Genomic DNA, 22,280 nt, shown 5'->3' with positions numbered 1-22,280 from the left:
TCCTAAAGAGAATTTACAAATTGTGTGAAAGTCAAATTTCTCCAACTAGTTCGAGTTCACAAAGAGAGAGGCTTTGTTATCAGTGCAAGTCTTATTTTAAAGATGCAGAGACATCAATTGCGATATATACGAATGTCTGGTTGATTACGAGAAAATCTTTGATCGAGTACAGGACAACAAGAAGATGCAAATAGTAAACGAAGCAGGAATTAACAACCTAGATCGGACCGCAAATTTCAGAATGGAAGGTTAACGATTAAATATACATTTTTTTTTTCGAGTGGTCTCGAAGACCACTGAGCAGTTGCGGCTGGTCAGAGGAGACAAGAGAGGCTTAACCTCCCCATAAATTTTTTACACATGCTACACTGTTTTGTTTACTTTGCTATTTTGCTTCGCGTTAGAGATATCGAAAAAAGTTATTTGACCAGTTGTTGCAAATAAGGTTCTAACCCCTAATACCAAATTTCATCACAAAATTCGCACTTTTAGTTTTTTCATTATTTGTAATCAGGATCCTAAAACTGGAGAGGAGGCTCTGGCCGGAAAATCTCACGTGCTACTGCTCCGCGCAGCCCAGCAGCGTTTACGGAGACCCGGTCTCCTTAGAGCTGCATTAAGGCTCCCCCAAACCAACGCGAATTATTCGCAGCGGATTCGTGACGGAAAGTTCGCAGTCGAATTCCTGACGGAATTCGTAAAGAACTTCATATTGAAGCGAATATATTCGCGTCATACTCGTATGTGTCTAGTATTGAGAAGAGTTGGTGACAACGAAAAACAAAGAATACTACTCAGTGATCTCAATTCTTCACAAAAATGTATACATCATCAGATGAAGAAGAAACTCTTGTAATGTTAGCAATGGAGGACGACAATTCAAGGTAAAATTATTATCTATAGTTATCCTAAAACAACAATATGGACTATATTATGAATTTAATCTTAGGAAAAGAAGAAAATGGGTTCATGATATCAATCTAGAAAGACTGAAATGTGGGGAATATCACACGCTGATGCCTCAATTACGAAAAGACGATAAAAGATGCTACATTTATTTTAGAATGACAATAGATTGTTTCGATGAACTGTTGCACCTTGTAGAAAATGATATTAGAAAATCAGACACGAATTACCGAGAAGCTATTTCTCCCGAAGAACGGTTGGCCATAACATTAAGGTAAGAAAATGAAAAAAAAAAACTGCAGGCATTATTTATATCATTAATTTACTACAGTAAAAGAGAATAAGGATCAAAATAACTCTAAAATATACTTTATGTATTGTAAGGGTCAAAGGAATTGACATAGTTGGAAACTGATGGATTATGAGAAGCTGCTTGGTTGCAACTCTGCGCCAAGTTGTGTAGTGTAATATAATTATTTTCACAATTCACTTCATAGAACCCAGAAGTATTCGATTGTTTAGGTAATGCAGTGTCATTTGGTGAAGGTAGGGATACAACCGAAATACTTCCGACGGAAGAGGGGTTTTGATAGGTGTCTGTACTTTCAGCTCTAGATTGATGGCTATTTAAAGAACTTTCCTCCAATTGAAGCAACTCCTGCTCCATGATAACTTGCGCAATCTTCATTTTTGTTTCAATTTGCCTTCTAGGAGAGAAAGATTTTACCGTAGAAGCATGAGCCAAAAACAGTTGATCGGTAGCATCATGCACTACTCTCTTTTTGCTCTTAAAATAACTGATCATATCTTTCACAGATGTGGATGGCTCAGAATTGCGTTTTCTGTTTGTTCTGCCTGTAGAAGGAGTTTCATTTGAAAGAGTAACCCTAGGAGCTTCATTTCGAGTAGGTTTTGATGAGGAGGGTTGAATCTTATTCTGGGAATCATCTGTCTGAGTTGTTAGTAGATTTTTACTACACGTTGGTTTCCGTACTGCGGAATTTTCATCCGTTAATATATTTTCGGGTGATTCTATATTTGGGAATGCTTCAGATTCTTGTGTATCAACATCTGTGACATTGGATGCAGTCTTAGCAAAATTTAGGAACGGTTTGAACGATTCCATATGATCTGCCATATCCATTTTTTTTATCGCTTGCCGCTTGTCCAGTTCTAGTTTTATTAGTTCTTATGTACTTAGCGTACGTATCGCGCAGATTCCTCCATTTTTTTTTAATCTCATCCCCTGAAACAAAATACTCTTTTTTAGGTATCTGGCTACCGGAGATACATTTTATACAATAGGCCATAGTTTTAGAGTCGGGTTTTCGACTGTAAGTGCCATAGTTGTAGAAGTTTGTGAAGCTTTATGTAGAAATTTGCAACATATTTACTTGCCCGAACCAACTACAGAAATATGGAAAAAATCTGAAGAAGGTTTTAGAAATACCTGGCGATTCCCAAATTGTATTGGTAGCATCGATGGCAAGCATGTTACTATCAAGTGTCCAGACAAAACAGGATCTAATTATTGGTGTTATTTGAATAAGTTTTCTACAGTATTAATGGCTATTGTTGGCCCAGATTATAGATTCATTTCAGTTGATATTGGCGGTTTTGGTAAAAACAGCGACGGTGGAATATTCGAAGCTTCCAACATGGGCATCTGTAATGCAAAGCAAATTATAGGTAATTTACCGTGTTTTTGGATACGCAGTAGGCCGCTTTTAGAATTAAAAAAAATCAGTTACGTATCTTAAAAAATGTGAACATTCAAGATGTATGGACTGCAAAAGTTCAAATCGGTATTTATTTTGATACGCATATCTACTTATAGAGATAGAATTGTTAACAAATAAACGACAAAAACTTTGGTAATACACTTTTGCAATTTGACTACCTAACTATTTTTAAAATGATATGATATTATGAATTATGATGATATTAAAAAATGTAAATAAAGAATGGTCAAAAAAGTGGGGTCTTAAATTAGATTTTTTTGGCGGATTTTTTTTTGCTAGTGCAAATTTGTCTAGATATTTTACAATTAAGTATAGCCTCCCCTATGGTAAAAACCACGAGCCGCCACTGCCACTGAGGGTCCTCGCTTAGCTCTGATATCTTTACTCACCACTGTTAACATGTATGTAGCTTCTTTTCTGTCATATTTATTCCATGTAGCTGATTTGATAGTTCGTTGTATTTGCAATAGTCATCTTGGTTTTAATCCACCATTATTCCTAGACCCTATTTCAAAATTTATAGAGTTTATTTCAATTTTTCAAGTTACCTTCTCATCACCATCATCATTAACTCGTACTCGTCCACTGTTGGACATAGGTCTCCCTCAGCTCTTTCCATCTTTCTCTGTTTTGTGCGGCTTGCATCCAGTTGCCGACAATACGCTTCAGATCGCCAGCCCATCTGGTTGATGGTCGTCCTCTGCTCCGTAGTGCTTCTTCTCGTGGCCTCCACTCGAAAATACGTTTTGTCCATCGGTTGTCTGACAATCTGGCGACGTGTCTTGCCCAATTCCACTTGAGCGACTCGATTCTTTCGACGGCGTCCGTTGTTTTTGTTCTACGACGTATTTCTTCGTTCGGGATTCGGTCCCTCAGAGAGACACCCAACATCTGGCGCTCCATAGCCCTCTGAGTTATGCGAATCTTGTTCACTACCTTTTCTGTGAGTATTAATGTTTCCGCTTCATAAGTGAGTACAGGCAATACACACTGGTCAAAGATTTTCCTTTTCAGGCATATGAATCCGATGAAGTTCGATTTAATTACATAGCTCAGTTTACCAAACGCTGCCCAGGCTAATCCTATGCGACATGGGAGCTCGCACGTCTGGTTATCTCTTCCCAACCGAATTTCATGTCCCAAGTACTTGTAAGATGCAGTCGGCTCAATATCCATTTCATCAACAACAATATTACGATTTAGCACCAGATTAGTCATTATTTGCGTTTTGTTGATGTCAATCTTTAGTCCGATCTCTAAGGAAGCGTGATATAACTTGTTCAACATTATTATTGCATCATCCACACGATCGGCTATAAGGACGATGTCATCTGCGAATCTCAAATGACTGAGCTTCTCTCCATTTATATTGATACCATATTCGTTCAGATCTGCCTTCTTAAAAGAGTTGTGAACAGATTTGGTGTCTCCTTGCCGTACTCCTCGCTGCATACAGAATTTATTAGTTTGTTGATCAGAGAATCTTACGCTAGCCGTTGCATTGTGGTAGATATATTTTATCATGTTAGTGTAGCAATGGTCTATTCAGCATTCTGTCAATGATTTTAATATCTTCTGCTGGTTTGTGGTATCGAACACATTCTCGTAGTCCACGAATATCAGTGCCAATGGTTTGCTGTATTCCGCCGACTTCTCTATCAAGTTTTTTTATTACCAGTAAGTACAGTGGAACCTCGATAAGTCGGATTAATTGGGACCGCGGCCGATCCGGGTTATCGAAAATCCGGGTTAGCCGGAGAATATGGTAAAAATTACTAAAATATAGTATACTTACAGATAAACTCCATTATAATTGCAAAAACGTGAAATACATAATATGCACAGTCAAAACGTGAAATACATAAAAATTTTCAGGGGAGCCAGACGTGAAGATTTTGCACATTACATTTTATCTAACAATAAAAAACTGAAAACGTTTGTTTTCTATACTTCCACAAAATTTATTATATCTAAGTGACTACAGCTGTTTCGGCGGAGTGCCTTTCTCAAGTAATATAGTTTACAATGTGTTTGCCTTTTTAATCTTCAACTGAAGAGGTTGAGGAGTGGGGAGCTGTTTGTCTCGAGTTGGTCATTCAGAATTATATCTGTATTTTTCAGTTTATTAATTTCCATAGATTCTAAAAAAGATAGCTTAAGGCCTTTATTTTGAATATGTAGAATTTTAAACTCTTCATTGAAAGAATGATTATGATCTAGAAGGTGAAGTGCGTATGTAGAAGTGTCTGTTTTTCTATTGTTGAATGCCCTTTTGTGTTCTGCTATCCGTTTGTCAAAAGTTCTGCCACTTTGACCGATGTACGTTTTCGGACAGTCACCACAAGTTAGTTTGTACACACCACTCTGTAGTTGCTTTCTCTTTCGGCTTTTATTGTTCTTAATATATTTGCTTAAGTTGTTGTTAGTTCTGAAAGCTGGTGTTATTCCTTTCTTTTTTATGTATCTGGCTATTGTTGTTGTTATATTGCCAGTATATGTGAGAGAGCAGAAGGTACTGGGTTCTTTCTGTGGTGGTGGATACACTAATTTCAGGGCTTTCTTATGGAGTTTTTGGTTTAAAATTTTGTTAACTGTTTGTTCGTTATAGCCGTTGTTTACTGCTATTTGTTTAATGATGTTTAGTTCTATTTCGAAGTTATTTTTTGTCATGGGAATTTCTGTCAGTCTATGTATCATGCTATGGTAGGCTGCTAATTTGTGTTGTGTAGGATGGGATGATGAATTGTGTATAGTTGTGTCAGTATGGGTAGGTTTATGATATATGGAGAACTCATGTTTGTTGTGTAGTCTGGAAATCGTTACATCTAGAAAGTTTATAGAGTTATTCTGTTCTGTTTCTACTGTAAACTCAATATTATTATGAAGTGAATTAATATATGATAGAAATTGGTCAAGTTGTCTGTTAGTTCCTGTAAAGCATACTAGTATATCATCCACGTATCTCCACCAATATAAGAACTGTTTAAATACGGGATGTTTAGAAATTGTTGTTTCAAGTTGGTTCATAAATATATCTGATAGCAATGGGCTTAGAGGATTACCCATAATAAGTCCTGCACTGTTGTTTGTGTATATTTGATTATTGAATTCAAAATATTCTTGATTTATGCAAATTTCAAGAAGGTGTAAAATTTCAGATGCAATGATCGGATTTGTACTATTATGGTCTAAAAGATTCTTAACTAAAACAAAAGTTTCTGTAGGAGGAACACTAGGAAAAAGATTTTTTACGTCAAATGAAATTAGTCTGGAGTTTTTGGGCAATTGAAAATGTTGTATTTTATTAACTAGTTCTAGTGTATTTTTTACGGTGAATTTAGGTGAAAATTTAGTGTATTCTGTAATAATATCTGACAGTTTTTTTGAAATTTTATATGACGGAGCTGTATAAAAAGAAACTACAGGTCTTATTGGGTGGTCAGGTTTGTGTAGTTTAATAAAAGAGTATAATTTAGGAGGTTGTGGGTTCATAATATTAAGGTATTTCTGTTCTGTTGGATTTAGTATTGATTTTGAATTTTCAATGGCTAGTTTAATTTGTTTTCGGTATTTTTCTGTGGGGTCTTTGTTTAGTTTTATACTGTTTTGGTTAGTTAAAAATTCTATTGTTTTGTTATTATAGTCTCGTTTGTCGATAGCAATAGTAGTGTTACCTTTGTCTGCTTTTGTAAATATTATGTCATGTTTTATTGATTTATTTTTAATTGAAACGGCTATTTGGTTTTCTTTGAAACAGGAATTATTAGTTTCACTACATACATCAGTAATAGATTTTGCAATGATGCTTTTTTCTATGTTTTTGGCAGTTTTGTTTAACGCTACTTCACACTCTACACCTAAATACTCTAAATTTTTTTGATTATTATGTTGAGGCAAAACTGCCAAAAACACTAAATACACTAAATTCACCGTAAAAAATACACTAGAACTAGTTAATAAAATACAACATTTTCAATTGCCCAAAAACTCCAGACTAATTTCATTTGACGTAAAAAATCTTTTTCCTAGTGTTCCTCCTACAGAAACTTTTGTTTTAGTAAAGAATCTTTTAGACCATAATAGTACAAATCCGATCATTGCATCTGAAATTTTACACCTTCTTGAAATTTGCATAAATCAAGACTATTTTGAATTCAATAATCAAATATACACAAACAACAGTGCAGGACTTATTATGGGTAATCCTCTAAGCCCATTGCTATCAGATATATTTATGAACCAACTTGAAACAACAATTTCTAAACATCCCGTATTTAAACAGTTCTTATATTGGTGGAGATACGTGGATGATATACTAGTATGCTTTACAGGAACTAACAGACAACTTGACCAATTTCTATCATATATTAATTCACTTCATAATAATATTGAGTTTACAGTAGAAACAGAACAGAATAACTCTATAAACTTTCTAGATGTAACGATTTCCAGACTACACAACAAACATGAGTTCTCCATATATCATAAACCTACCCATACTGACACAACTATACACAATTCATCATCCCATCCTACACAACACAAATTAGCAGCCTACCATAGCATGTTACATAGACTGACAGAAATTCCCATGACAAAAAATAACTTCGAAATAGAACTAAACATCATTAAACAAATAGCAGTAAACAACGGCTATAACGAACAAACAGTTAACAAAATTTTAAACCAAAAACTCCATAAGAAAGCCCTGAAATTAGTGTATCCACCACCACAGAAAGAACCCAGTACCTTCTGCTCTCTCACATATACTGGCAATATAACAACAACAATAGCCAGATACATAAAAAGAAAGGAATAACACCAGCTTTCAGAACTAACAACAACTTAAGCAAATATATTAAGAACAATAAAAGCCGAAAGAGAAAGCAACTACAGAGTGGTGTGTACAAACTAACTTGTGGTGACTGTCCGAAAACGTACATCGGTCAAACTGGCAGAACTTTTGACAAACGGATAGCAGAACACAAAAGGGCATTCAACAATAGAAAAACAGACACTTCTACATACGCACTTCACCTTCTAGATCATAATCATTCTTTCAATGAAGAGTTTAAAATTCTACATATTCAAAATAAAGGCCTTAAGCTATCTTTTTTAGAATCTATGGAAATTAATAAACTGAAAAATACAGATATAATTCTGAATGACCAACTCGAGACAAACAGCTCCCCACTCCTCAACCTCTTCAGTTGAAGATTAAAAAGGCAAACACATTGTAAACTATATTACTTGAGAAAGGCACTCCGCCGAAACAGCTGTAGTCACTTAGATATAATAAATTTTGTGGAAGTATAGAAAACAAACGTTTTCAGTTTTTTATTGTTAGATAAAATGAACTTCCATCAAGTAACGGTCGAATCCATCAATTACATTACATTTTGTACACTATAGATAACAATATATAGTTTAAAGCATTCGAAAAGCTAGGGGGGCCACGGCCCCCCTGCCCATGGGTATGGGCGCCTATGTGCACAGTACATCTAAACTACGTACAGTTGTATACAGTATTGTTCATTTATTGGTAAAAAACTCAGTCAAGCTGAAAAAATGTTTGTTTTGTCTGATGAAAATCAGTCCGAGTTAACCAGACTTCCGGGTTATCGGAGGCCGACTTATCGGGGTTCCACTGTAGTCGTTAGTGCTATTTTCGGATCTAAACCCAGCTTGTTCTCTAGGCTGATAGAAGTCTAACTTAGCCTCCAGTCTTTTTTTTGATAATTTTTGTGAACAGTTTATATATTATGTGTGATAGCAGACTGATAGGACGGTAGTTTTTTAGATCTGTTGTGTCACCTTTTTTGTGCAATAAAAAAATGACTGTATTGTTTCATTGAGAAGGGGTTTTTCCTTGGTAAATGCATTCGGTGAAAAATTTGGTCAAAACCTGGATAATTTTATTTCCACCTTGTTTGATCACTACTCGGTCATCCCCAGGGGATTTATTATTTTTCATTTCTGAAAGTGCCTTTTTAACTTCGTATGGTCTTACTTCCGGCATTAATTCTGATCCCTGATTTGTGACTTTGGACAGGGGCTGATCTTGCCTTGCGTTGGTGCTCTCATACATTTCGCGATAAAGCGATTCGACAACCTTAAGGATTTCGGCTCTATCTGTAGCAATGTTGTTGTCTTTGTTTCTTATTCTGTACATATTTTTTTGCCAGTGTTATTCGTATTTCGCCGCAAAATTTTAAACTTTACTTTACGTTACCTTCTCATCTCCTCCCTTATCCGAGCTTAGAACCAACACTGGCGGTTACTGAGGTACTCAATCCTGCCAGCTCTTTCTGGGGTGGAGTTCTACAAAAGTTACAATCGTAAACAATTTAAGTCAGCCTTAAAATACCGGCCAAACGCTCCTCATGAACGGCATTAGTGACTGTGGCAGAAAATAGATATCCTCTTAATCTAGTTCTATGACCATTATCGATCGTTAGATATTATGTTGGCTACCATATTCGCTATCGTCACTTTATTGACAGCAGCTCTGAATAATGATGTCGATTTTTCATACCATTTCCGTAGATTTTTGGGTCATGATGTTCTTCTTAGTAGACGTCACCAGTAATAAACTTTGTGGATTCAGTATAGAAAACCAGCATCGATTGAATGCTCTACCTATAGTTAGAATATTTCTGCCACAACTCTACACATACAAAAATATTATTAAAAATACTGAAATGTATTAAATTTTTTATTGCAACCATATATAGTCATTAGTATGCTTTTTTAAGAAAACAATAATGTATTTCTTAAACTAAAACTTCATGTTCCGTTACTAAAATATCTCCAGCTTCAATATTTTATTATCGTAACTGTACTGCTCGTATTCCAATTCGTTCCCCACGTATTTCGACTTTGATCCTACCAAAAAAATTGACTGCGCCAATTCATTTGTTGCACCTTCGCAGGAATATTCGTAATATACCTGCACCGAAACCGTATCCAAATTAAATTCGAAATCCCCATATGAACCTTATTTGAATAAAATCCATTATACATCGACAAAAAAGAAGATAAAAGAGATATATTAGGAGAGGAAATATTAGGCAAATTCGCAAATATCTGGCGAATAGAATCATAAAAGGAGGGCTCGGCTTCTGATATTGGCTCCGGTATTTTTTGACAGCTTATGCGTTTTGTTACCACTAAAATTGAAGACAGGTGCGTTTTATTAAAACCTTTCCCGACTCCATTTTTGCATTATATTCTCAGACTTAGTATGGCGATTACGCCAGCCTGATTTATTTTCATTTTATTCTTAATAGGTCGCAAAATCATACACTGCAAAATGCAGCCTTTTTAAAATATTTGATTTGGTCCTTGATGAGATTACAGGATCACGATATTTTAATTTATAAATAATAAAACAAGCGCACAATTTCATGACTAGTAGGACGCATCGGTCAAAAAGTTTTGTGTTTTTAAGGTGCGTCCATAGTGCACGCTGGTTTCCGAAGTCAGCGCCGAGTTCGTGTGCAAATAATCCTTCGTATTTAACGAGCCTGTTCAAAGTGCACCTGAGCGCTTGTAACGAGGTCGTTGCGTTTGTTGCTCCAGGTCATGGTACAAAGACGCCAGGTACGATATTGCGCATGCGACGATCAGCTAATCGCGTTCTGTCGACGTCACAATGAGAGTAGCCGCTGTTGGAATACATATATTTATATGGGAGTTTTATCGATTTTGTAGCTTTTGAGGAGAATTTTGTGAGATTTAAGTTGATTAGTAGGCTTGTTAGTGTGAAAGATTTATTATTTACCCCTTAATGTATTGTCCCCAAAATTAGTTTATTTAAAAAACAACTGAACGGTATCTTAAAATAAGTAGTTTATTATTCTGAGATGTTTGATAGTTTAAAATTTATTGTTTATAAAGTACAGCTTTCTTAAAACTTTTGTAAATGGATGCCGTTAATAAATAAATAATGTACGAATTAGTTTTGAAATTTCATTCGGTCGACAAATTATTGCATTTTACAGAAATGTTTCAAATTTAAAGATGGATAACTATATAATTATGTATACCTAATATTGATGATTTGATATACTACATAAATTATATCCAATGTTCTTAATTTATGGTAGGGGAGCCCAAGCGGGGATTTTTGCAGTTACTCGAGCGCGTCAGATTATCATATGGGGAGAAACCTGGTGCCCTGCAGATGTACCTCTACCATATATTGGCTCTTAACACAGAGGAGTTCGTTAAGGGTCCTATCCTTAAAAATACTCGAAGTTGTCAGATTAAGATAAGATAAGTTAAGGACATGCAAAACAGTGTATACTTAAAAAATCTGACGATTTGAGCGGGGCGTAAGGATATGGGCGAGTTAAAAAGTTTCACAAAAAAAAGCGAATAATTCGCGAAATGAACGTTAGATCGAAAAACTTAAAAATACGTGCTATTCATATTTTTAATGTTTTTCAAAAATCTATCGAATGATACCAAATATTACCCCCCACGGAGAGGGGTGGGGGGTAAATTTAAAATTTTAAATACAAATCGCGCGATATTTCGCAAAATAAACAGATCGACAATTTGCAAAATACACTTAATCAATATTTTTGAAAAATCTATCGAATGGTACCAAAACGGCCCCCACGGAGGTGGGGTGGGGGTTACTTTAAAATCAATAGGAGCCCTTAAATTTTTATTCCAGGTTTGGATTCTTTGAGTAAAAATAAGCAACTTTTATTCGAAATATTTTTCAACATATGGATAAATGGCGCTATATGGAAAACTTGACTTAACTTTTTTTGGTTTTAGGACCTACTCTTCACAACCCAATAGTTCTCCGAAACGCTCGAGTGACTGCATATTTAGCCTACTTGGCTCCCCTACTATTACAATTTACGCTATATATGTCGGTATATACCTACTCAATATTTTTCATATGCTAAATAGTTCAAATTTCAAAATTGCTGTGGTAAGTGTTTTATATTGAAGACCAAGGTAATAATTATTTATTCATCAAATTTTGCCTTATCGCAAAACAAAATTATGACATAAATACGTATCAGTTATAAATAGTTCAGACTGGACGTTATTAGATAGAAAATAAATATCATCTTACAGTGACTCAACCCTGGCTGGGCATTGGGCAATAAAAAAGGTACTATTTAGATACTGCCACATATATAGGTATATTTACTGCCATTTTAGTCCAGAGAAATAACATTTTTGTCGGGACACTTGAGCAGCCAGGTTGCAAATGAGTTCTTTGGGTACCATATACCTAATACATTATAAATACAAACATGCCCGTCACAGTTCAGACGGGAAATTTAGTTATTAACAAATAAGGGTCAAAAATGGCGGTTTTTTCGTTTAAATCGCTACAGGTAAAAATAGGATAACTAAAAATATCTTCCGCTTACACGTGCACTGACCAACTCTCCGAAGGGGGCCTAAAAAAACCTCCAGAAGAATTGGTGGTAAAAATGCATCAACTGGATACTATATTTAATAATTTTAAAATGGGTCTGGACTTCTGTTAAAGCCAGGGAAAAATTATTTGCAAAGACTTATTGATTTGTCTGAAAAGATTGAATGTGATTACAAAACCAAACACCTGTTTTTCGGTCGCGCATGTATTTTAGGATTAAGAAATTAAACACATTTAAAAAAAAATATGAGAAATAGGAGAAAATTAAAGAAAATTGTAACTTAGTCTTGTGTTTTATTTGTTTTGTGATTTTGTTTCACACCATTAATATAATCAATTATTTTCATCTGCTTACGTGCAACTAAATGAAGGCTCGATTCATAGGCGCCCATACATATATGGGTAGGGGGACGTGGCCCCCATGGCTTTTCTGGTGCTTTAAACTATATATTGTCATCCAAAGTATACAAAATGTAATGTGCAACATCTTCAAGTCTAGCCCCCCTACAAATTTTTATATGTACGCCCATGGCTCGATCCCCTCCTTAACACTGGCCCCAAATAAGGCAAGCCAATCAAAAATAAGCTCGTAAAATTTATTTAAAAAGCGACGAATACAAAAAATTTTTTGAATATACATCACAAATTTATTTTAGAAATTTATTTTTGTTCATTGTATTGTTCATTAATTTTTGAAATCAAAATAATAAAACACCTACATTTCCATAAATCCTAAATAGTGAAACAGAAATTATATTAATCTATTAAAATGACATTTTATGACCAATTTAAAAGTAATTGTGCTCCGAGCGCTAATGTTTTAAATGGGGAATATTTAAAATCACTCTCATTGTGACGTCATGCGCGAACTCATCCGAATTTCGGATATTCCGGCTATCGTACCAGGCGTCTTTGTACCATGGCTCCAGGTAACAAAAATTCAGCCGAAGACAGAAGGTTCGCTTTTTTAAGACATTTATTTTAGAATCAAAACATTACAAATGATAAGATAATTAGACTTAATTAGTACTCGTTAATTTCGTTAATAAAATATATTTATAGCCTACGTATCGAACATTAGGTTCGGATTGATGTGACGATATCTAGTACATGAAGGAATACTACCGACAATCGCGTGGATTTAGGAATTCATTTATTAATATGAAACGGACATATAACGAGAGGAAAGCTCGCTCAGCTCGCCAGCGGAAAAGACGTGTAGGGAACTACGATCAACGCTCCTAAAAGGATAGGTAAAAGGAAAACCGTCGGATCCGTTCAACACACCAAAACGACGGCGGAAAATAGTCGGGATAACTCACCTCTTATACCTCGTTTTGGTTTATTATTCTTCGATCAACGCTCCAAGAATAATCAACTAGGTTTTTAGTTCCGACTTTTATATCGTAAGAGACGGTACAAAAACACGTAATACTTAATTCATTGGCGTACTCTAGACGATAAAATTATATTATCGTCACACCCCCTCTCTTAAAAAAATTTTGGAACCAAATGTTAGCTATAATATACCTAACTACAACTTATAACTATACCAAAAGAGAAAAAAACGTCTTTCTGAAAATTAAACTCCAGAATATCCTTTAATGCACTAGAACTAGCACTAACGTTTGTATCGTTTCCATATTGTCCTGGTGTTCCATCCTGGAATGGGCGGCGGCGTTCTTACAGCACTGTCCTGTGGCGGCCTCAACACTGCTGAGATCTCGATGATGACTTCCATTTTGATAAATAATGTATGTAATACAGACGTGTCGTTGTATAACTGGTGTGATGAGTGTGAGTGTGGGGTTCGGGTTGGGTTTAGGGAGTGAATGGAATCATGTACTATCGTCGTGAGCCGGTTTCATATCTTTAATGTGAACTTTGTTAATTGTTTTTTCCGTTGCATCCTTTAACTGAAAAATTATTTTGTGAACAGTATATGGACCGTAGAATTTGGGAGCTAATTTGGCGTTCAGTTTTTTGGCGGAGTTGGAAATGTTGTAATCTTTTTTCATGACTTTGTCTCCGATTTTCGGTGTCCACTCTCTGCGGCGTAGATTATAATAGTCGCTTTGTGATGTAAACGCTTTGGCCAAATTGATTCTTACCAGTCCAAAAGTTTCTCTTAATTTATTCCATTTGTACGTTGGTGGAATAGTGTCGGGCGGATTAGGTGCTTCTATAATTTTACTGGGTATGTCTAGTTCATGTCCAAAATTAAAAAATACTGGAGAGAATCCGGTTGAGTCGTGTTTTGCCGAGTTGATTGCGAAAGTCAGTTCTGGGATGTATGATTCCCTGATCGGGCGCCAATGTAACGAGGTCGTTGCGTTTGTTGCTCCAGGTAACAAAAATTTAGCCGAAGACAGATGGTTCGCTATTTTAAGACATTTATTTTGGAATCAAAACATAACAAATGATAAGATAATTAGCCTTAACTACTACTCGTTAATTTTGTTAGGAATTAAATTTATTAATTTAAAATGGACATATAAGAAGAGGAAAGCTCGCTCAGCTCGCCAGCGGAAATGATATGTGGAGAAATACGATCAACGCTCGTAAAAAGATAGGTAAAAGGAAAACTGTCGGATTCGTTCAACACACCAAAACGATGGCAGAAAATAGTCGGGATAACTCGCCTCTTATACCTCGTTGTTGTTTATTATTCTTCGATCAACCCTCTAAGAATAATCAACTAGGTTTTCGTTCCGACTTTTATATCGTACGAGATTGTTCGGTACAAAAACACTTTTTACTTAATTCATTGGCGTACTCTAGACGATAAATTTATATTATCGTCACACATTCTTATTAGGATTATTCGCACACGGACTCGGCTTTCTGACTCGGAAACCAGCCTACACTACGAACGCGCCCTTAGATTGCCTTTGTTTATATTTCTTAGTGCATATTATTCTAAAGATAAATTAAAATGGTGTTGTGGATGTGAAATTTGTTTTTCCATTCCTATATTTCTAACTAATTCATCTGTTTCCCCTCTTTGCCTCTTTATGGCAATTTTGTTAGTTTGCAGTATTAAATTTATTAATTTTTTGTATTTATATCTACGGATTTTTAATTTTTACCGTGCTATCATTAGTTCTTTCACTTAATCGAATCAAATGCTTCTTAGAAGTCTATAAATAGCATCTCTAATTTAGTCCTGTGGCCAGGGGGGGGGGTACAACGGCCTCCTTAATTCAGATGGACTTACCCAAGTTTTCTTTATGTATTTTGACCCGTAGAACACGAATTTTTTGGGTAAAAGTTGATCCGGATGTCGATAAGGTTGTTATAAACCAAGAACTTGAGGAATTACATAACAACGATTTTTCGCAAAATAAAACATTTTTTTGTATTTTTTGGGCGGTTCTAAGCAAAAAATGCTATTGCAAGTTTTTTCGTAGGATGCACAGTTTTCAAGATAAACGCGGTTGAACTTTCAAAAAATCGAAAAATTGCAATTTTTGAACCCGAATAACTTTTGACTAAAAACAAAATAGCAATTCTGCTTACTGCATTGGAAAGTTCAAGTCAAATTCTATCGGTTTCGATTATCTGCATTGCTAAAAATTAATTTTTTTATTGTTAAACAAAGCTATAAACACGTAGTGTTTACCGTGCCCAATGCATGCGTTTTAATGTACGTAATCTACGTAGAAATTGTCTGTATGAGCAATTTCGTTGCTAGCAAAACTCGTTCGAATTTAAATTAGAAATGCATTGAATACATCATTCAAGCACTATCTGTTCATAGCTTTGTTTAGCAAATAAAAAATTAATTTTTATTTTTAATCAAACGTTATTCGGGTTCAAAAATAAATTGCAATTTTTCGATTTTTTTGAAAGTTCAACCGCGTTTATGTCGAAAACTATGCATCCTACGAAAAATTTGTAAAAACATTTTTTTCTTAGAATGACCCAAAAAATACAAAAGAACGTTTTGTTTTGCGAAAAATCGCTGTTATGTGATTCCTCAAGTTCTTTGTTTATAACAATCTTATCGACATCCGGATCAACTGTTAGGTACCCAAAAAATTCGTGTTCTACGGGTCAAAACACATAAAAAAACTTGGGTAAGTCCTTCTGAATAAAGGAGACCGTTGTACCCCCTGGTGACAGGGCTAATTCTAATGATTGGTGTTTACTGTATTTTTCCATGGTTTGATTTATTGTGTGTGTGTGTGTGGCATCTATTGCTGATCTTCCTTCTATGAAACTATATTGGTATTGTCCCACCTAACTTAATCTTTGTCATTTTTCGTCATGGTATTCGTCATTCTTAATAATTTAACTCTTATATAATTTTCACAAATTATGATTATTTCACAACGATATATTATGAGGAATGAATCTAGATGTACCCTTCCACAAAACATCCTGCAAGGAAAAATATTTGGAAAGCGGGGTTCAGGTAAAAAAAACGTCCCTCAGGACCTGGTTTAACACAACATCTTTGTAGCTTCTTCGCGCTGCTGTAGATAAGATAAATAGACACTCCTAGAAAAATAAGGATTTTCTCCTTTAATCTCCCTTTTAATGTATTGCAAAAAATAATGGTGAGAGACGGATTCAAAACTATTCAGCTGAGTGAGCACTTGCAGTAATACCATATACAGGGTGCGCCCAACCTCTGGTTTTCTTTGATTACGGCTAAACTATGAGATATACAAAAAATATTTATAACAAAACTAATGTGTATCAAAGACATCTATAATTTAAAATTATTTTCAATTATACATGGTGAGTCATAACGACGGTATGAACCAAAGTTTTATTTTTTTAAATGGAACACCCTGTATATTTAATCATTTTTTAATATATTATTTTAAAATATGAAAAATTTGTATAAAGTCTTACAGGCCTAAAGTTAATAATTTTCGAAATATTTACATTTTTATTGAGAAAAATGGTAATATTTATAGGGTTGTGGATTATGTTTCTAAGGAAATAAAAATTTAAGTGATAGGTCAAAGTTTTTAAAATATAGTGTTATTTTTAAATAATTTAATATTTTTTGCTTTTAGCCATAAAATATACAGTGTGATCACTATTTGCAAATACAAAATTTTCTCATTTTTTTTAAATGGGACACTCTGTATATTCGTTTTGAATTTTTTAGTAAATATTACAATATTTCTTTTGGTGTAAGGTTGTATGTACCTAGCATGTTTCGTTTTGTAGATATTTTAAAAAAACTATAGATTTTACGTTTTTGCGGATTTTTTATTTAAATTTTTTTTTCAAAAAAAAATTATAATCTGGTATTAGAAACATCACTAAAATATAAAATATGAAAATAAAAACGTAATTAAAGATTAAATTAAATCGTATGCTAGTACAATTCAATTGAATTTAATAACTTTAAATTATTTTACAAAAAAATATTATACCATATTAATGGATGAATAAATTAGTTACTAAATTAAATAAACAACCAAATTTTAAATCAACCGTAATAATTTTTCTACCGCAGCAACTTTCCTGTACCAAATTAATTGTTAGTTATATTGTATTTACGAGTAATCAGTTAATAACTTTTTAATTTACCTACACCTTTAGAACGTATAAAGTATACTTTCAAACAAATGAACGTTATGGAAGTATATTAAGAAGTAAATAGTATCTATGTACCTACTCGTGTCAAAAAAGCTGGTAATAATTTCTAATGGTTTCGCCCAAAACAAATGTCATATCCACCAATTGTTCGGTTGAAAAATTAAAATTTAAAATATAAAAAATTGTTACAAAAATTTCAATTACAAAAGTATTACCAGCTTTTGTGACACCAGTTAATACTATTTATATTAATAATTTGGCATTTAACATTCATTTGTTTAAAAGCATACTTTATAATGATTAATTATTATTATATTCTCAAGATGTATGTAAGTAAATTTAAAAGGTAAATTAAAAGTTTAACTAAATACAATACAATATAACTAACAATTAATTTGGTACAGGAAAGTTGCTGTGGTAGAAAAATTACTAAGGTAGATTTAAAATTTGGTTATTTATTTAATGTAGTAACTAATTTGTGCATTCAGTAATGTATGGTAAAATATTTTTTGTAAAATAATTTAAAGTTATTAGATTCAATTGAATTGTACTAGCGTACGATTGATTTTAATCTTTAATTACGTTTTTATCTTCATATTTGATATTTTAGTGTATATTTCTAAAACCAGATTATATTTTTTTTTGCAAAAATTTTTTTTAATTAAAAATCCGCAAAAACATAAAATCTATAGTTTTTTTAAAATATCTACAAAACGAAACATGCTAGGTACATACAACCTTATACCAAAAGAAAGGTTGTAATATTTACTACAAAATAAAAAACTAATTTACAGGGTGTCCCATTTAAAAAAATTGAGAAAATTTTGTATTTGCAAATAGTGATCACACTGTATATTTTATGGCTAAAAGTAAAAGATATTAAATTATTTAAAAATAACACTATATTATAAAAACTTTGACCTATCACTTAAATTTTTAGTACCTTGGAAACATAATCCACAACCCTATAAATATTAGCATTTTTTTTCAATAAAAATGTAAATATTTCGAAAATTATTAACTTTAGGCCTATAAGACTTTATACAAATTTTTCATATTTTTAAATAGTATATAATATACAGGGTGTTCCATTTAAAAAAATAGAACTTTGGTTCATAGCGTCGTTCTGACTCACCCTATACAATCGAAAATAATTTTAAATTATAGACCTCTTTGATACACATTAGTTTTGTTATAAACATTTTTGTATGTATGTGGAAAAGTTAAACCGATCTGAATTTTTTTTTCTGTGTTTGAAGAGAGGATGTAGTTTGTGACTTTTGACCACCCATAAGCCAGCTATAGGACTTGGTAGGTACAAAACGGGATATTTTTTGGAGGTATATATCTTCGGTCCACGAAGAGACAGGGGAACCGCAAATACACCATATCAATAGTATTGAGCTAACCTTTCAAATGGTGTCTAAGCTGCCAGGATCAGACATACACACGACGCAGTAGAGCCGAAAAACTGAAAAACTAAACTTTGAAAATTTTGGTTTTTCGACAATTACTCAAAATTTCAACCTAAGAATTGCGCCAATAACTGAGCGTTTGTAGAAAGACTGGGTAAATCTAACGGTGTATACCTTATATCCGCGAAAATTCCAATTTTTAAGTTATAGGCTTCATAAATATGATCAAATCTATTTCTTATAGGAAAAACGGTTTTTCAAGCTCAATAATTCCTGTAATACCTTCAGTTATCATACTTGACCTTAGATTCGTCAGATACTACTTGTCAATACGTTTCAAACTCATGTTTAGTGATCAAAATCGGTTAAGCCGTTTAGAAGTTACTAAGCTACAAAAGTAATTAACGATTATTCCCTAAATGGTTTATGTAGTTGTAGTGGTTACAACGTTAAATTTGATCTGGCAACGGGCAATTCGAGTTCATTTACCGGCCATTTCAATATTTTTTTTCAATCTATTTCGAATAGAAAAAAAATCTAGTGTACATTCGATGGGCACTAGATCATTTGGGAGATAATGCGACAAAAGCGACTATTTATAAAGCTTAACGTGTAATCGAGAAACATTGCATTTAACTTCATACATTTAATTTATAAATAATTTTGAAAAACTCCTGATACAAGAATAAACAACCGCTAAACGCCTTAAAAATAAATGGCGCATACAATATTCCAGCTACAAAAGATCTGATATGAATATTACGTGGCGCGAAAATGTATTTTCATTTTGATGCAAGACAAAATTCTAGTTTTATTTTAAAATATTTTTCTATAATATTTGTTAAATTTGAAGTAAAACGGGCCACAAAAATTAACTTTGATACAGTTTGAATTTTGAAACTTTTTGTGGCGCGTTTACTTCAAATTTAGCAAACATTATGGAAAAATCTTTTAAAACAAAACTAGAATTTTGTTTTGCATCAAAATTGTATGAGCCACTCATTTTTACGGCGTTTAGCGGTTTTTTATTCTTGTGTATAACATAATTAGTACGTTCTTTAACGGTAAAATATTGCAAAACCTCTATATTTTAAAGAACCGCTTGGATTGACATGAAATTTGGCATACACATAGCTATTAAGTCAAAGAAAAAAAGTGATACTGTGCCGATGTGTGCTTTTACCCTGGGGGTGAGTTTCACCCCTTCTCGGGGGTGAAAAAATATATGTCCAAAATAAGTTCGGCATTCGATAAACTGATTAATTCTAAGCAACTTTTATTCTATAGAGTTTTATCAGCAAGTCAATACTTTTCGAGTTATTTTCGAGTGAATTTGTTCATTTTTAAACCAAATAACCACGTTTTAAGACGGTTTTTCGCAAATAACTCAAAAAGTAAATATTTTGTCGAAAAAATATCCTTAATAAAAATATAGCTTATAAAAAAATGAAAAAAATGGTGCATATAATAAGTCTGTAGAACCAGTACAAGCAAAGTTGTAGCTAATGAAAAGTAGGTTCTTATTCGTCAAATTCCAAATCGAATATTTCATCGAGAAATAACCAAAAAACGGAACAATTTTCGGGGAACACTCGTTTCAACTTTTTTAAAGTCTTTAAAATGCTCAAAATATTGTTGGTACCTTTTATTTTTTGGTAAAAAGAATCCCGAAAAGCACCCCCTAATTAGCATATCAAATAAAATTAATCGCAACCGCTTCACAGGTTACTTTGCTTATTTATTCTTTATACGATCTGTAAGTCTAAGCGGTTTAAATTGCTTATTTTTAAAAAGGCTGTAGTTAAATCGGCTTGAAGGGGTCACTAATCCCGAGTGTATGCAAATTTTGAACAGCCATAACATAACCGATTTTTGTCTAACAGGAAAACAAAAAGTCCAAAATATTCAGAAAAGCAAAACGTAGATTTTATTACTTCTTGAGATTTTGGTTTTACTAATAATTTTTAAGTTATTTTGAAAAAGAGCATTTTTTTCAAAATTAAAAATTTTAATAATTTTATTTTAAAACCATTTTTTTTTTCAAAATAAGCACGTTAAATCGATGAAACTTATAGACCATATAGACACAACATAAATAAAGCAACATGTAAAGTGGTAAGGATTAATTCTATTTAAGTTTTTAATTAGGGGGTGATTTTCCCGATTTTTTATGCCAAATCAAAACGGACCAACTGTATTTTGAGCGTAACTTGCTTACATTTGATGGTAGAATATTTTTTTATACAAATAGACATAAAGATTTTTAAACTCTTTAAAAAAGTTGTAATGAGTTTTTTTCAAAAAGTGCTTAATTTTTGGTAATTTCAAGTTGAAATATATTTATTTGAAGTTTGGCGAATATAAACCTATTTTTTTTAGCTATAACTCTGCTTTTACTAGGTCTGGAGACTTCATGTATACACCATTTTTTCACTCTTTTACAAGCTATGCTTTTGTTAAAAATGGTTTTTTTTGATAAAATAATTACTTTTTGAATTATTTGCGAAAAATTGTCTAAAAACGTGTTTGTTTTGCTGAAAAATGAACATATTCACTCGCAAATAACTCGAAAATTATTGACTTGGTGAAAAAACTCTATAGAACAAAAGTTGCTTAGAATTAGTCAGTTTATCGAATGCCGAACTTTATTTGGACATATATTTTTTCACCCTCGAGAGGGGGTGAAACTCACCCTCAGGGTAAAAGCACACATCGGCACAATATCACTTTTTTCTTTGACTTATTAGCTATGTGTATGCCAAATTTCATGTCAATCCAAGCGGTTCTTTAAAATATAGAGGTTTTGCAATATTTTACCGTTAAAGAACGTACTAATTATGTTATACACAAGAATAAAAAACCGCTAAACGCCGTAAAAATGAGTGGCTCATACAATTTTGATGCAAAACAAAATTCTAGTTTTATTTTAAAAGATTTTTCCATAATGTTTGCAAAATTTGAAGTAAACGCGCCACAAAAGAGTTTCAAAATTCAAACTGCATGAATACAGTGAAAAAACTCTATAGAATAAAAGTTGCTTAGAATTTGTCATTTTATCAAATTTCGGACTTATTTTGAACGTATGTTTTTCACTCACGAGAAGGGGTGAAACTCACCGTTTATGTCAATCCAAACGGTTCTTTAAAATTTACAGCAAAAACCGTCAAATAATGTACTAAATAAAGAATTTTTGTGAGATGCATGCTTTGTAATTTTATTAGCTATTGAAAATTTTATGTTTGATTG

General features: G+C 33.2%; 1 protein-coding gene across 1 annotated transcript in view; it reads left to right on the top strand.

Moving 5' to 3' along the window:
- The first annotated feature begins 819 nt into the window (after window positions 1-819).
- Window positions 820-22,280, top strand: part of LOC126882707 (uncharacterized) — a 60,179-nt gene continuing 38,718 nt past the window's right edge. The window contains exons 1-3 of the mRNA XM_050647688.1: window positions 820-884; window positions 950-1,180; window positions 2,177-2,584. Coding sequence (XP_050503645.1) covers window positions 820-884; window positions 950-1,180; window positions 2,177-2,584 — 704 coding nt within the window. The remainder of the gene's footprint in view (window positions 885-949; window positions 1,181-2,176; window positions 2,585-22,280) is intronic.

Source organism: Diabrotica virgifera, chromosome 3, assembly GCF_917563875.1.
Source record: "Diabrotica virgifera virgifera chromosome 3, PGI_DIABVI_V3a".
Lineage (NCBI taxonomy): Eukaryota > Metazoa > Arthropoda > Insecta > Coleoptera > Chrysomelidae > Diabrotica > Diabrotica virgifera.
Note: the sequence above shows the minus strand (reverse complement) of the source record. Positions and strands in the feature narration are given on the sequence as shown.